General features: G+C 45.6%; 1 protein-coding gene across 2 annotated transcripts in view; it reads right to left on the reverse strand.

Moving 5' to 3' along the window:
- Positions 1–17,106, reverse strand: part of LOC142652836 (carboxymethylenebutenolidase homolog) — a 103,291-nt gene that overhangs the window by 25,734 nt on the left and 60,451 nt on the right. For both annotated transcript variants that reach the window (XM_075828522.1, XM_075828521.1), the window contains one exon: positions 4,670–4,812. In XM_075828522.1, the coding sequence (XP_075684637.1) occupies positions 4,670–4,812 (143 nt within the window). The remainder of the gene's footprint in view (positions 1–4,669; positions 4,813–17,106) is intronic.

The raw sequence follows: 17,106 nt of genomic DNA on the forward strand, positions 1-17,106 counted from the left end.
ACAGTGTAGGGAGAGGAAGACACAGCTCATGCCCTGGCTGTAGTTTTTAAACAGACTGACAGATCACTGGGATAGGTATATCTCAGTGTCCACGTCAGCAGGGACCACTGAGATTGGTCCCTGACTGTTACGGTTTGCCATATGCTGCCACGGGCAGCATTGACAATATGCAAACAGCGCATGCGTGCGCCATCTTGCTGATCAGGGATGATTGGGAATGATGGCCTTTTTTTTTAACTATTTCACTCTCCTCTCACAGAATATATAACACCGCTGCTGTTTTGGCGGTGACCGCCGTTATTCGGTGACTGACGGCGATCACGTGAACGGGGAGCGGACAAACGGTCCTCGGTCTGTGCTCCGAGGCCTCAGCTACCTCCGTAGCGGAGTACATGAAGTTTAAGCACCTCCCAGGAGCGCTATCTTATGCCAAAGCGCTGCCGTGAAAAGGCCGCGCTCTGGGGGTGATCATGTGAGCGGGTGTGTTCCGTGAGCTCTCGTTTTCGTCTCTCCCCTCCTCACCAGTTCAGAGCATGGTGTTTGCTGCAGGTATGCGGTGAGGTTTGGCAGGACTCAGCATGCACAGGCAAGATTGTTGTGAGCTCCTCTATCGCTGCTGAGTTCCTCTGTGGCTGCTGGGTTCTTCCATCGTAGCAGAGTTTCTCTATGGCTGCTGACTTCCTTTATGGCTGCTGAGGTTCTCCATCGTAGCTAAGTTTCTCTATGGCTGCTGAGGTCCTCCACTGTTGCGGAGTTCCTCTATGGCTGCTGATCATCTCTATTACTGTTGAGATACACTACTGTTGTTGAGGTCCTCCATGGCTGCTCAGCACCTCCATTGCTGCCATTTCTTTTTTTCATGCTTTTTGTTTTTTCATCGCAGTTGGAGGCCTCCATTTGCGGAGATCCTCTACTGCTATTGAATTTCTCCATGTTTGCAGGTTTTTTTTTTCAATTGTTGCCAGGTTCCTTCATTGCAGATGTGTTCCTCCATTTCTGCTAAGTTTCTCTACGGCTACGGAGTTCCTCCATTGCTGCCGTGCTCCTCCATTGCTGTTGGGTTTCCTTGTTGCTGTTGGGTTACTCCGTTGCTGCCGAGTTCCTCCATCAGTGCTGAGTTCCTACACTGTCGTTGAGTTCCAGCACTTTTGCAGAATTCTTTCATTGCGGGAGAGTTCCTCCATTTCTGCTGAGTTCCTCCAGTGCTGCTGTGTGCCGCCACCTCCGCCGTGTGCCTTTATTGCCGGTGAGCTCCTTCACTGTTGTCGAGACCCTCCATGGCTGCAGAATTCCTCCAATGCCGCTGAGCTCCTTCATTGCTGTGAAGCTCTATCGCTGCACAGTTTCTTCTTCCCTGTTGAGTCTCTTCATTGTTGCTCAGTTCTGCCACAGCTGAACTTTTCCACTGCTGCTGAATTCCTCCATTGCTGCTGAGCTGCTCCTGAGTTGCAGAGCTTTTATATAGGGAAGATAAACGCCCTGAATATGCCGGCTAAAAAACAGCCCGAAAAGGGCAATTCCCAAAATTGCATTTCAGTAGGATGGGGTAAAAATCGATATTTCATCAATAAAGTCCAATGTGTCGGTAATTCGCAATAGAATTGATGAGGCTGAGGGCAGAATTTCCCTCCTGGAGGACTCTATGGCCACACTATGAACGGAGGTTACGGAACTTAAACAAGATGTCAAACTCCAACAAAGCTTAGTGATATGGAGGATAGAGCTAGGAGATAACATCTGAAATTTGTGGAATTCTCAGAAGGGATGGAAAACAAAGACTGTGAAAAATGTATGCAGGAATGGATTCTGGAACAGATAGGACCAGAGTCCTTTTCTAAATTTGTTTGTTAGAACGAGCCCACCAATTCCCAGTCCAATATAGATCAGCGGGTGCTTCCTCTAGGCCTATTGTGTTAAAATTATTATGTTATCTGGATCGTAATGCGATTATGTAGGAAAAGAGGAATAAGGGAGATTTGTTTTTTAATGATTTCTATCTATCCTGACTTCTCTGTGGCAACAAAAAAGCTCAGGCTGAGCTTTCTTGAGTCCAAAAGGAGATTGTTCAAGGCAAATATTTAATATTCACTTATATATCCAGCAAAATTAAAAATCTCCCACGAAGGAACTATGATCTTTTTTCAATCAGCAATGGAGGTGGATCACTGGCTGGACTCTAAAGGGTTCTAAATATAAATCTGTAGTTTACTATCACTATGGGTGCTTACTGGGGGAGGGGGGGCGGAAGCAATGGCCAAACATTAAACTATTTTCTTTTTTGTGTTTTTCACCATTATTATTGGCATACTGGGTCCCCTAGTGGTGTCCTAATTTATCTACCTTTGTTTGCAAGGGGGGAGAGATGGTAGAGTGAGATGACAAATGAGGAGTTTTCTGGTGCACTGGTAGTTGGTGCATTAGCAAACTATGTTTGGGGTCATAGGGGAGGATGTCGGTGGGCTGGGGTAGACAGAGAGGTCTTTTTTTCTTTCTCCTCTGTTGGCCATTAATAAAGAAGAACCATGCAGAAAATAGTGTTATGGAACATTAGGGGGGCCACTGCAAGACTAAAGGTACGCTATCTTTAACTTAATTAGGAATTGTCTTCAGGAGACCCATTTGGTCAAAGATAAAATTAGCAGCTTTCAGAGAGGCTGGATAGCCCCGTCTTATCATTCGTTATACAGGTCTTTTTCCAGGGGAGTTTCCATTTTAATACATAGGAAAGTAGATGCTGAGATGTATGACACCCTTATCGATACAAAAGGAAGATATATCATCCTTTATGGATGTTTTGATGGAGTAACCTGTGTTCTTGCAGTGGTATACATCCCCCCTTTTTAGTCACGTGTGATCAAGGTGGTCTTGTAATATTTGATATCGAAACCAAAATGCCCATACGGCTATATATGTTCTAACTGCCGATGCCCTGTGCAGTTAGTGTGTATATAGACGTTTGCAGCGTGCATTGGGGTTTAATGAGTGCAGAGCCTGCCTCAGAGTGAATTAGCTCTGTACTAATCTATGTGTCGGCTCTCTTTACAAGTGCCGACACCTCTTTGACTTAGTTTCATAAAACAAATGTGTTTTTTTTAATGAAACTAAAGTTACAAGTGCAGCTCTGCTCACAATGAAGCAGTCTGCACCTTTCTCTCTCCCCCATGTGTGTCGGCACCTCCACCCTCCGTAGGCTTCTGCCCAGAGATAACAGAGCCAGTATGCTCGTTATCTGGGCAGATAAGGTACTAAAAGTTTTGTTTTAACCGGAGGCATGACCTAGCAGATGCCTGTCCGTTTTAAATGGACAGGCAGTAATACACTGTAATACAAAAGTATTGCAGTGTATTATAATAGCGATCGGAGAATCGCATATTAAAGTCCCCTAGTGGGACTAGTAAAAAAGTAAGAAAAAAGTTTAATAAAGTTAATTTAAAAAAAAAAAACGTGAAAAAAAAAAAGAAAAACCCACCTTTTCCCCTTACAAAATGCTTTACTATTAAAAAACCAAAATAAAGTAACAAAGTTACGCATATCTGGTATCGCCGCGTCCGTAACGACCCCGACTATAAATCTATTACATTATTTAACCCGCACGGTGAACACCGTAAAAAATTTAATAAAAAAAGATGGAAAAATTGCTGTTTTCTGTGAATCCTGACTTAAAAAAAAATGTGATAAAAAGTGATCAAAAAGTCGCATCTACTCCAAAATGGTACCAATAAAAACGACAAGTCTTCCCGCAAAAAAAAGCCTTCATACAACTCCATCGGCTGAACAATAAATATGGAGACACAAAAACAAATAATTTTGAAAAAAAAAGCGTTTTTACTGTGTAAAAGTAGTAAACCATACAAAAACTATACAAATTTGGTATCGTTGCAATCGTAACAACCCGCTGAATAAAGTTATTGTGTTATTTATATCACACGGTAAACGGCGTAGATTTAAGACGCGAAAAAGTGTGGCGAAGTTTCAGGTTTTTTTCTAATCCCCCCCAAAAAAAAGTTAATAAAAGTTAAGCAATAAATAATATGTACCTCAAAATGGTGCTATTAAAACATACAACTTGTCCCGCAAAAAACATACAACTTGTCCCGCAAAAAACAAGACCTTATACAGCTATGTCGACGCAAAAATAAAAAAGTTATAGCTCTTGGAATGCGATGATGGAAAAACTTAAAAAATGGCTTGGTCATTAAGGTTTAAAATAGGCTGGTGATTAGGAGGTTAAACCAGGTATTGGTACTTTTGCCAGTGTGGGAAGGTGCCACGTCCTGCTGGAAAATGAAATCAGCATCTCCATAAAGTTTGTCAGCAGAGGGAAGCATGAAGTGCTCTAAAATTTCCTGGTAGATGGCTGCGTTGACTCTGGACTTGATATGCTAAATTTTCCAGTGTTTTAGGGGTTGACTTGATTTTCCAGCTTTTGGGATAGTGTCTGTACCACATAATATTTTGTTTAATATAATGTTAACTTGGAACATTTTCTTGTTTTTCTTGTTATGTAGTATGGAATATTTTGTTATTTAAATCAACAATAAAAAATTATATTATTTAAAAAAAAGGCGGCGCTCTGGCATAAATACCCTTAATGACCACTGTGAAAACTTGTATAGGCGGTCATTAAGGGATTAGACACGGTATGTAACATGAAACAAAAGAGTCTTACCATAGAAGGAAATCCCAGCTTTTAGCTCAGGATAGTTTAACATCAGATGATGAGTGACAATGCCTCCCCAGCAAAATCCGACAACTGCAATTTTCGTCACTCGACATTCTGTTTTAAGATAGTTGAGAACAACATCTGTCTCCCTGTAAAAAATAATTGAAATCATTAAAATATCTAATATTCATTCATCCATCCAGGCAGCATATATAACATGACATCTACTAAAAAGTGGTAAAAGGTGATTTATTTTTCACAAATGTAAGTTTAAAAGCAAGTAGTGGACTATGTAAGGTATATGTATACTTCCCCACAATGGGTGTTGTGAGAAACCTGGAATAGGGACTGGTATTCTTTATAATAAAATAAAAAATGTATATCTCCAGTGCTCTATTCCTAGTAGTAAACTATATGATTATAGAGAATACTACTTACGGGTAAGAAAATGTTTGTATCATGAACAATATGTGTACAAACCAATGTAATAGGTTTCCATTGGTCTGAATTTTTCACTTAGTACCATAGACGTAAAATATCCCTATCAATCATAAAATCATCTGGATCGTTAACTATAATCAATAACCCTACATTAAAAAGGTATTCCCACAAGGGACATTTATGACATATCCTGTGGATATGTCATTAATGTCAGATAGATGTGGGCCCCACCTCTTAGACCCGCACCAATCTCTGGAACGGGGCCCTAAACCCCGTTCTACCTCTTTGTTTTCTGGCTGATTTTTGACCATGAAGGAGAAAACAGCTCGCCTGCTATACTGCTTCCGTAACTGCCATTCAGTACTATGGGAGTTATAGAAACAGCATAGCCCAGCGAGTTACGCTGTTTCCGTAACTCTCGACCATGTAATCAGGAAGTGGTCAGGAGTCAGCGTGACCACAAAAATCTAGAACGGGGTTTAAGGGGCCCCGTTCTAGAAATCAGTATGGATCCCAGAGGTGGGACCAAAAATCTGACATTTATGACATATTGTAGCGTCCATGGCCACGGACCATCGGGTTTACTCACCCCCTGGCAGCCGCGGATCTGTGAGCGCTGGCTCGTATTTCCTTCCCAGGAGACGCCAGCGCTCACTTCTGCTCCGGTCCGCTGTGTCCCGTACTTTTATGTGTTTACTAGTATATTTTATCTGAAAACAATACAGCCAACTGGTCCAGTTTAAACTAAATCTGAGCAAGTTAAGGGAGGCCATACACTATTCTATATATATTATATACAGTATATATAATATATATATAATATTATTATATATCTATTTCTCCAGACTCCACCATAAACATGCACACTTGACTGAGCTTGCATGTTATTTTAATGAGGATAGGGAACTAAGCCGCTGTCAGATCAATCTGGAAACATCTCCTGCAGGATCAAAGAAATCAAACATCCCCGATCCTTCCTACCCCCCATTAGAAGGGGATAAGATCCTTCTTACCCCCTTCTAATGTGTATTGCCAGCTTAAGGGCTTATTCAGACGAACGTTGCGTTTTTGCGCGCGCAAAAAATGTGGTGTTTTGCGCGCGCAAAAACCACTTGACAGCTCCGTGTGTCATCCGTGTATGATGCGCGGCTGCGTGATTTTCGCGCAGCCGCCATCATAGAGACAAGTCTAGTCGACATCAGTCACTGTCCAGGGTGCTGAAAGAGTTAACTGATCGGCAGTAACTCTTTCAGCACCCTCGACAGTGAATGCCGATCACAATATCGAGAAACCTGTTAAAAAAAAAGAAAAAGTTCGTACTTACCGAGAACTTCCCTCCCGGCCGTTGCCTTGGTGACACGTCCTTGGTGACGCGCCTCTCTTGACATCGGGCCCCACCTCCCTGGATGACGCGGCAGTCCATGTGACCGCTGCAGCCTGTGCTTGGCCTGTGATTGGCTGGTGCTGTCACTTGGACTGAATTGTCATCCCGGGAGGTCAGACTGGAGGAAGAAGCCGGGCGTTATCGGTAAGTCAGAACTTCTTTTTTTTTTTACACGTTCATGTATATTGGGATCGGAAGTCACTGTCCAGGGTGCTGAAACAGTTTAACTCTTTCAGCACCCTGGACAGTGACTATCTCCTGACGCCAAAACGAGTTCAGCCGAACCCGGTGAAGTTCAGTTCGGTTGTCCGGGTTCGCTCATCTCAAAGAAACTCCGTTTGGATGTTTGGAAACAGAAAAGCACGTGGTGCTTTTCTGTTTACATTCATCCTTTTGACAGCTGGTGCGCGAAACAGTCGGTTCGCACGGAAGTGCTTCCGTGCGACCTGCGTGGTTTTCACGCACCCATTGACTTCAATGGGTGCGTGATGCGCGAAATACGCGGAGATATTGAGCATGTCGCGCTTTTTGCGCAGCGGACAAACGCTGCGCAAAAAGCACGGACTGTCTGTACTGCCCCATAGACTTGTATTGGTCTGTGTGTGGCGCGTGAAAACCACGCGGCCCGCACGGACCCAATACACGTTCGTGTGAATCCCCCCTAAGTCTGAAAAATGGAGGCACAACTAAAACAGATTGTTGCAGCTCTTTATCTGCTCAATAAACTGCCAGACGAAAAGAGAAACCCTACAATTTCCTTGTCCGCAGAGGAGCAACACTGTTCCAATAGACAACTAATTTCAAGAGAATGTGGTAAAAGAGTAGGCCAGATTAAAGCCAAAGTCAGTCCTAGATTTTTGTTATAAGACATGTTTTTTTAATGCCAACTTTTTTGCTTTTTCTGTTCTCACAGTAAAAATAAAATAGGTAATATGAGAAGTAGGAATACGATACGAATATCTGCACTTTATTTACAAAAGGTTGCTACTAGCAGAACAATTCCTCTTATACCAACTGCCAATATTGAATGTGCAGACAGGTAAACTAAATTAATTTTTATTATGCTTCTTAGAGCAAAAAGACTAACTACACTAATTTGTTTAAAATGAATAACATCACCTCCGTTTAAAATTGGATTGACTGTGCACCACGTATGTGTGTATTAGATACAGTGCCGCTCCTGGCTGCAGTCCAGCGAGTCAGACACTCAACATGTGTGGAAGACAACGGAGGTACGTAATTGAATTAAAAGGTATATATTAGAGCCCCCCCCCCCGACATGTTTCGCTGTGCTATACAGCGTCCTCAGGGGCTTAATGAGATTGCGCCGAAAAGAACACGTTGTTTTAAGCTGTCCTGACGGAACAGCTGGGAAAATTATGCCACCAATCACACAGCATCACTGTAACCAGGCCACCACGACGGCATGATTGACATCACAACTGGCCAATCGGTGACTTAGCACCTAAGGCCAATGGGAAGGAAGCCTGCGCCTCCATTCAGCGCCCCCCCTGACACCAGAGGCAGCCAACCAGAAGAGGCTAGCAGGAGGGCCGTAACCTGTATCCACCCCGTGTGTTAGCCCATGTAAATCTCGTCCAACAGAACGCTGTAAGTCGTTCACATACAGCGGTACCGTATACAGCAGGTGACTGGACATCTACCACGCTCACATACGGAATTAGTGCAGTACATTATGCATTGCTCTCATATGGCAGCACCTCATGGATCAGGCAGTCCGATACCAACTGCACTTGTGCGCAAGATTTGTGTAACATGTTGTACATTCCTCATATTTAGCAGCACCATATAGGACAAGGGGCCATATATCCACTGCACAGTGTGCAGAGTTTATTGTGTTTTATGATGGATCATAAACATCCAGGCAGCATTTACATTCCGCTATTCCGGCAGCGTCGCATGGTGTGAACGGCCACTTATTAACTGCACAGATGTGCAGAATCTAAAGGGACCTCCTGCTGGTTCGAACACACAGAGGGGGCCAAGGGGGCACAACAGTGGGGTCGAGACCAGTGTATACCTCCCGTGCGTGGTCACATCATATCTCCTCATGGATGTTGTGGAGCTGTTCCTGGGGACATGCCAACCAATGAATCGGTGTCTAACGAAGGTGGCAAAGATATATACCCTGCGTTGACATAAATTTAAATGGCGCACTCTCTCAATACATAGTAAAAAGGAACTTAGAGTAGTCAGTGTTACTCTGTCACACCGACTTTGAAGTGAATATCTGCACTTCAAATCACAACTAGAATGGGAAAAAAAAATGGAATGGAATAAACTACTACTGTTATGGTAGTTAAAAGATCTTACTACACCATTTAAAAGAGCTTGGTTATAGAAGGATCAGCTTAACATGAGAGATACTACATTCAGGAAAAATTTTAAGAACATATGTTGAGTTACAATCAATGTTATATTCCAATATATTATATTATTTTTGAAGTATTAAATGCCATCACTTCCTTTTTTAGTGTCCCGTTGTGCTGTTTTCAAGAAATCTTACTTAAGAGCCCAATTGTAAAGCCTGGAGCTTTAGGGTATGTTCACACGGCGGGGGTCCGTTTCGGCTGAAATTACGGGGATGTTTCAGCCTGAAAACATCCCCGTAATTTCAGCCGTACCGGCATGTGCAGGCGCTTGAACGCCGCGTCAATTACGGCCGTAATTAGCGCTGCTATTCATTGGAGTCAATGAATAGCGGCTCCAATTACGGCCAAAGAAGTGACAGGTCACTTCTTTGACGCGGGCGTCTATTTACGCGCCGTCATTTGACAGCGGCGCGTAAATATACGCCTCGTGTGAACAGACAAACGTCTGCCCATTGCTTTCAATGGGCAGATGTTTGTCAGCGCTATTGAGGCGCTATTTTCGGGCGTAATTCGGGGCAAAAACGCCCGATTTACGTCCGTAAATAGGCCGTGTGAACATACCCTTAGCAAGATTAATCCCATTCACAGTTTATTTAGCAAAAACATAGAAAAAGACACTCTTAAATAGAGAAATACGTTCAGCTTTAGTGCCAGAATAAAGGGGGTGCTTCAACTTTGTAAATTTTTTTTATTCGAATATTCATCAATTCTCTTGTCAGGGCGATGTGTCATGTCCGTGGCTGCGGGCCGTCAGGTTCACTCTCCCCCCGACGGCCGCAGCCATGGGTCGGCGAGCGCTGGCCCCAGTCTCCTCCTCAGGAGACGCCAGCGCTCACTTCCACTTACCTCGGCCGTAGGGTGCGCGCGCACGCTCGTGCCCGCTCTTAAAGGGGCAGCACACGTACCGGACTTTGATGAACTATTAGCCCATGAGTGCCCTGGACTGTAAGAGGTGTTCAGTCCCTTGCTTCTATGCCTGAGCGTTGTTGTCGTTCCCGAAGTTTGTCTATGCGATGGTCTCCTAGTGTGTTCCTGTATCCCGTGCTATCCTGGTCGTGAGCCGTGCTGAGCCAGAGTCGTGCTGTGCTGTATACCATGCCTGTCCTGCTTCACCATGCCTGACGTCTGCCTGCTGCCTAGACCCAGCCGAGCCTGCCTTGCTACTGTCCGAGCTGCCACACGTACCCTATACGAACTATAGACTTTAACCTGTGCCCTGTTGGCCAGCTGCCATACTGCCAAGGCGGCACGGCCCAGTAGGTCCACGAAACCTACGTGACAGTACGCTTAGGCCATGGACCCCGCTGGCCGATTCAAGACTATGACGACGTCACAGGAGATGCGGGCAGATATGCTAGACCTCCGGTCTCGACAGGACCATCTCCTCCAGGAGGCATTGAACATTCTCACACGTCGGCAGGAGGCACAAGCTGCCGTTCCTCCTACTACACCTCCTGGCAGTGTTGACCCGCATTTTTCTTTGCCACTTTCTGACCGCTATGATGGAGACGCAGGTATCGGTCGTGGATTTTTGAACCAGTGCCAGATCCACTTCAGCCTGTATACTAGGACATTTTCATCTGATGGCGCAAGGGTCGCTTTCATCATCTCTCTCCTCACTGGCAAGGCCCTTGCATGCGCAAACCATATCAGGGAGAGACAAGGACCAGAGACCCGTGACTTCCAGTGCTTCCTCTGGACTTTTCGCATGGTGTTTGAGGAGCCTGGACGGGTCTCATCTGCAGCGGCTTCCTTGATTAATCTACGCCAAGGAGACACCTCCGTGAGCGAGTACGCCATTCACTTCCACACTCTGGCAGGAGAACGGTTATGGAACAATGAGGCCCTGGTGGCTGCATTCTGGCCTGGACTGTCTCCTAAAATTAAGGACGAACTTGCCGCTCGAGATCTGCTGTCTACCCTGGATGACTTCATCCTTCTGTCCGCCCGGATTGATATGCAGATCCGAGAACGCCCCCAAGAGGTTCCTCGGGAGGGAGGCCTCCCTAGTCTGGCCCCTACTTTGCAGCAGCCCCTACTGTCCTCAGATGTCGATCCTCCTAAGGAGTCTGTGATGATGGACCAGTGTAAGCTATCCACCCACGAGAGAGACAATACAGACGCACTTTGAGCCTAGGGTTGCTAGGAGAGACAACCTTGGGTAAGAAAGGACTTCCGTCTAAATTGTCCATACCATTGACCATAGTGTCCGGCGAGAGAACGCATCAGGTCTCTGTGTATCTGGACTCTGGATCCGCTGCTAATTTAATCCGTAGAGACCTGGTGGATCTTCTTCAATTACCCACCACCCTCCTGGAGATGGTTGCATCTGTAAATGGACTACCTCTGCCAGACCCAGTTATAGCTGTGACCAAGCCGCTGAGGCTCCAAGTGGGAGCTCTTCACTCCGAACTTCTGTCGTTCTATGTCCTATCCAAAGCTGTTAACCCTGTGTTGCTGGGCCAGCCTTGGCTCCGACTTCATGACCCAGTCCTGGACTGTAATTCTGGAGGTTCTCCAGTGGGGCTCTGAGTGTCAAAGCCGATGCCTGGTGCAGATTCGTTTAGCTCAGCCTCCTCTGCCTCGGTCATTGGCAGGATCGCCGGGTCATTATGCTGCATTTTCGGATGTCTTCAGTAAGAGGGTAAGACTGCCCTATCGAGTTGATTCCTGGTGCATCCCTTCCCCGTGGTAGGGTATATCCTCTTTCCTTGCCAGAGACTCTGTCCATGTCCGCCTATGGGAAAGAGAAATTGGAGAGGGGCTTCATACGGAAGTCTTCCTCTCTGGCAGGAGCCGGGTTCTTCTTCGTCAAAAAGAAGGAGGGTTCTCTTCGTCCTTGTATTGACTACCGGGGTCTCAACCAGATCACGGTGAAAAAGAAATATCCGTTGCCACTGATCTCAGAACTGTTTGATCGTATACGGGGTGCCGACATTTTTTCCAAACTAGACCTGCGTGGGGCTTACAACCTAGTCCGGATTCGCCAGGGTGCAGGGCCGATGCCTTGTCCAGGTCTTTCGAGACAGAAGACACCATGGAGCTTCCACAGAACATTATTGACCCGTCTTGCATAGTCTCTGTCAATCCCCTGCAAGTTGGGGACATTCCTTCAGGTAGGACTTTTGTGCGCCTGGCTGACCATGGAAGAATCCTCCGCTGGGGACACTCCTCTAGACTGACAGGTCACGCAGGGACCCGAAAGACCCGGGATCTGATTGTTCGTCACTTCTGGTGGCCCACGCTGCCCAAGGAAATTATTTCTTCCGGTTCAGTATGTGCAGCCAACAAGGTCGCTCACTCCAAACCTGCTGGTCTGCTCCAGCCATTGCCTGTGCCCAATGCTCCCTGGCAGCATATAGCTATGGACTTTATCACTGAGCTGCCTCTCTCTGCCGGATGCAGTACTGTCTGGGTGGTGGTGGATCGATTTTCAAAGATGGTCCACTTCGTTCCTCTAACCGGCCTTCCTTCTGCTCCAACACATCTTCCGCCTGTATGGCTCGCCGCAGCATATTGAGTCTGATCACCTCGAAGTTCTGGAGAGCCCTCTGCGGACTCCTAGGTGTAAAGTTGGACTTTTCCTCGGCCTACCATCCTCAGTCCAATGGTCAGGTCGAGAGGATCAATCAGATCTTGGAGAACTACCTATGCCACTTCATCTCCAAGCAGCATGATGACTGGGTGCAGTTGCTTCCATGGGCGGAGTTCTCTTACAATAATCACACCAGCGAGTCCACACAGAAGACACCGTTTTTTACCGTCTATGGCCATCACCCACAAATTTCCCTCCCGGTCCATGTTTTGTCCGAGGTGCCAGCTGCTGACACGGCTTTTGGGGACTTTCTGCAGATCTGGCAGTAGACTCGATCCTCCATCCTGCAGGCGGTCGACCGCATGAAGCGGAAGGCGGACACAAGGAGAAGAGAACCTCCTCAGTTTCTTCCTGGCACGAAGGTCTGGCTGTCCTCCAGGAATATTAGACTGAGGGTGTCATCGTACAAATTTGCTCCCAGGTTCCTCGGACCCTTTGAGATCCTGCAACAGATCAACCCTGTCGCCTACAAGCTTTGGCTGCCTCCTACCCTCAAGATCAACAAACTCCCATGTTTCTCTCCTGAAACCAGTGGTTCTGAACCGCTTTACCAAGACTCCTAGCCCTGCGATTACATCCAGCGGCCCTTCAGACACCTTCGAGGTTAAGGAGATCTTGGACACCAAGAGAGTGAGAGGAAAGACTTTTTATTTGGTGGATTGGAGGGGGTTTGGCCCTGAAGAGAGGTCCTGGGAGCCAGAGGAGAACCTCAATGCCCCTACTCTTCTGAAGTTTCTCTCTCGCTCTGGTCCCAAAAAGAGGGGGCGTAAGAGGGGGGATACTGTCATGTCTGTGGCTGCGGGCCGTCAGGTTCACTCTCCCCCTGACGGCCTCAGCCATGGGTCGGCGAGCGCTAGCCCCAGTCTCCTCCTCAGGAGACGCCAGAGCTCACTTCCACTTGCCTCGGCCGGATCCCGTAGGGGGCGCGCGCAGGCTCGTGCCCGCACCGGACTTTGATGAACTATTAGCCCATGAGTGCCCTGGACTATAAGAGGGGTTCAGTCCCTTGCTTCTATGCCTGAGCGTTGTTGTAGTTTCCTACGTTTTTCTATGCGATGGTCTCCTAGTGTATGGTTGTGTTCAGATAGCACCGGTTTCTTTGGGTGCTCGAGGTAGGGTCCCAACCCGGATATAGGTTAAGAATTGTAGTCGGCACACCTTGCTTGTGTTTCAAAAATATATACAATTTTTATTCTCAGGATGGATGCCAGAGGCTACATGTGCGACGTCGACGTTTCGGTCGATAAGACCTTCGTCGGGCACTGAGCCGTACTGGGGACTGGATTGCTGCAAAAATATACTGCGTAGTAGCGCTGCTATGATAGGTAATTGCCGGCTTACCGCTCTTCATGGGTCTCCTAGTGTGTTCCTGTTACTGTATCCCGTGCTATCCTGGTCGGGTGCCGTGCTGAGCCAGAGTTGTGCTGTGCTGTGCTGTATACCACGCCTGTCCTGCTTAACCACGCCGGACATCTGCCTGCTGCCTAGTCCCAGCCGAGCCTGCCTTGCTACTCTCCCACTGCCACAGGTACCCTATACAAACTACAGACTTTCACCTGCGCCCTGTTGGCCAGCTGCCATACTGCCAAGGCGGTACGGCCCAGTGGGTCCACGAACCCTACGTGACACGATGTACTAATAGATATCTTTAAAGGCAATCTATCACCTATATTTTGTATAGGTTTTTTTTCAAATGTTTTTATTTTCGAATTGTATATTTTAATATTCTATTCTATGCACATGATTATGGGGGGCAGCCATCTTGCCTGAGCGGTTGTTAACAGAAGTTCAGAGATTTGCTTTACAGTAGCCTATTGTCAATGGTGTGATGCTGTACTGTGTCTCAAGCTTTATAATAGAGGTGATACCTTTCATTGTGATCCTGAGCGTGATGATAACGAGATAACTGCTGAGATGTGATCTGTACAAAACAGAAAAAGTCTCATGCAATTATGAAGCTCAAAGGCCATTGTGAAAAATGAAAGATTTTTAATTTTTTTAATATAGCTAGTAACATTTTCTATGATGATAGTTGATGGTGTTTTGTAACATGTTTTTATTTAACATTTTACAGCAACTTTAACATAACAAGACAAAAAAAGAGACACAGGTAGAGAGAATGGTAGGGGAAACAAGCAGTGGTTAAGTTAAAATTAAGAGTCCACATACAATCTGTAAGGAAGCATCTTTGAAGCAGTCACATTTCAAGGTGGTGGGAGGGTCGATAGGGAAGAAACAACAGGGGAGACAGAAGGGAAGATGTGTGAATACTAGTAATGGAAAGCAAAGCTCCATTAGCTAGATTAATTACATCAGATCAAGGATGATGGTCAGTCAAACATATGTTAATAGGGGAGGTTCTAATGTAGTTGTAATTTCAAGTACTAGGTTGTGTATTGAAAGCTTGTGTGTACTCTTGTACGGATACAAAGTAGAAAAGTATTAATAAAAGGTTACAAGAAGATGAAGAATTGTGTGACTTTTCGTTTCCTATGTAATGTTGCTTCTATCCATTCCATGCAAAATATGTATAATTTTGTAAGAGACGCATTTGGAGATATCCAGTCCTGCAGAATAGATTTACTGGTGGCCACTGAAATATTTTTAAACAGTTTGTTCTTGTGGAGATGCAGGTAAATATCCAAAGATAGCCATTTCTGGCGTTCGTTGTCCTAACTTGGTCAAATGATCCTAAATTGTTGTACCCAACTCCAAAATACCTGCACAGATCGACATGCCCAAAAGCAGTGATATAAGTCGGCCCGCTCCTTTGCATTCTTAGGGCACACAAAGGACGTGTTGTGGCCTATTTGGGAACTACGGAGAGGGAAAATGTATGCCTACGTATGATTTTCAGGACCATATCACCATACATAGATGAAAGTATCAATTTTGATCTTTTGCAAGTGGCCACAATAAGGTCCTTAGTGGACAAATTAGGAAAATATGATTCCATCCTGAGATTCCCCATGGCTTGTCAGAATCGTCCATGTTAGAACTTAGGGGGGCATGGCCTGGGTCTGCATGGAAGAGGAAGCGTGATCATAAGCCTCCAGAATGCTGAAGTGCTAATCGGGTCAAATAAACCTAACTCCGGCTTCTTCCTCTACTAGTTCGGTCCCTTAGTGGTCCCCGCTCCAGTTCGATTCAGGCTGGCGTGGTATGCGGTTTCCTGCGCCCCATGCTGACTTCTGGACCACAGCCTACTAACTCCTTGTCTGTGGCCCACTGACCGGTTGCAGCCTTAGAGCGGAACTATGGCATCCAAGAGGGACGTTCTCCAGGATGAGTCAGGTAGCTCTCCGGTCGTGAGGGGAGGTTAGTGGACCTGATAAGAAGACTCCAAAGTCTGCATTAACGTTTTCTTCACCCGGCCCTGCTTCCCATTGGAGCTCAGTCAAATCAGCTTGGTGGTGAGCTGACCTGACGTGAAACGATCCACAATATTAAGGTGCCCATGATTCATATTCAGGGCGGGATATCATAAAAAAAATATTTCAGGATATTTACCCATCTCTTCCTTTACAACCACATCACAAAGATGACTTCCTTTATATATTATATTACTCCTACTGAAAGCCAGCTTTGAAACAGTGCTCATTTTCTTAAGGGATTCCCTTCAGACAAACATTAAACAGGTGGTGGGAGAATTAAGATCAGATATATAATTAATTGCGTCGCAAACAGAATTCGCCAGATTTTCCGGAAAGATTTCAGGACATTGCTATATATCCAGATCTGTCTGCTCCGACATTACTATGCTGCAAGGAATATCTACCTATGACCAAGTTTTTTTTTTAGAGAAAAGGGAATTCTCTACAAAAAGGGGGTTCCTGGTCAAGCTCATAGTTTCCAGGAATGGTAGCCAACATGTGTGTATGTCTCCGAATGCCGCAAGAGTCCTGTTGAACTCTTAGGCGAAGAAGGACGTAGTCCCCAAGAGTCCTATTCACAGGAACGAAGCTCGCCCAGAAATTATTGGTCCATTATGGTCTGAGAAAGTTAATCACACTAGACAAAAAAATGGTGACTGATGGATCTCATCAAAGTCTGAACCCGACTAAGCTTCAGCATCGTTTTGTGACTCTGCATTAGTCCGACTTTAAGCTCTTGACGCTGAGGGCTGGTAAGTCTCAGACCTCTTGCCTCTTCCTTTTTCCCTGAAAAAGGAAAATCGTTTTTGAGTGGACTTGTTATGTTAACTACTATGATCAAGTTTGTCCTAATGTTCCATATTTTCATGTTAGGTGTCTTTTCTAGTTTAAGATCATTGGAAACCTCTATGTGCTTTGATGATTAATAAAATGGGTATCAAATATTTGTCTATTAATGCTCATGGTTTGAATTCTCATTTCAAGTGGTTCTTGCTCTGGAGCGAAGCCACTAAAGGGGTTATGTAGGGAACAAAAATTATTAGAAGTGTACTCACTGCAGTATGTGAGTACAGTCGCTAATATACATTCCGGTCCCCCGTCGCGCTGATCTAAGATTTTCATACATTTTTATAGCGCTTCCAGGGGGACCAGAAGTCTAGTTGCACAGCCTTCTTTGATGACAATACGACACTTCATCATGTGACCGACACAACTGTGCTCTATGTACAAGAAGTAGCAGTAATACATTGATTACA

This window comes from Rhinoderma darwinii, chromosome 5 (genome assembly GCF_050947455.1).
Source record: "Rhinoderma darwinii isolate aRhiDar2 chromosome 5, aRhiDar2.hap1, whole genome shotgun sequence".
Classification (NCBI taxonomy): Eukaryota; Metazoa; Chordata; class Amphibia; order Anura; family Rhinodermatidae; genus Rhinoderma; species Rhinoderma darwinii.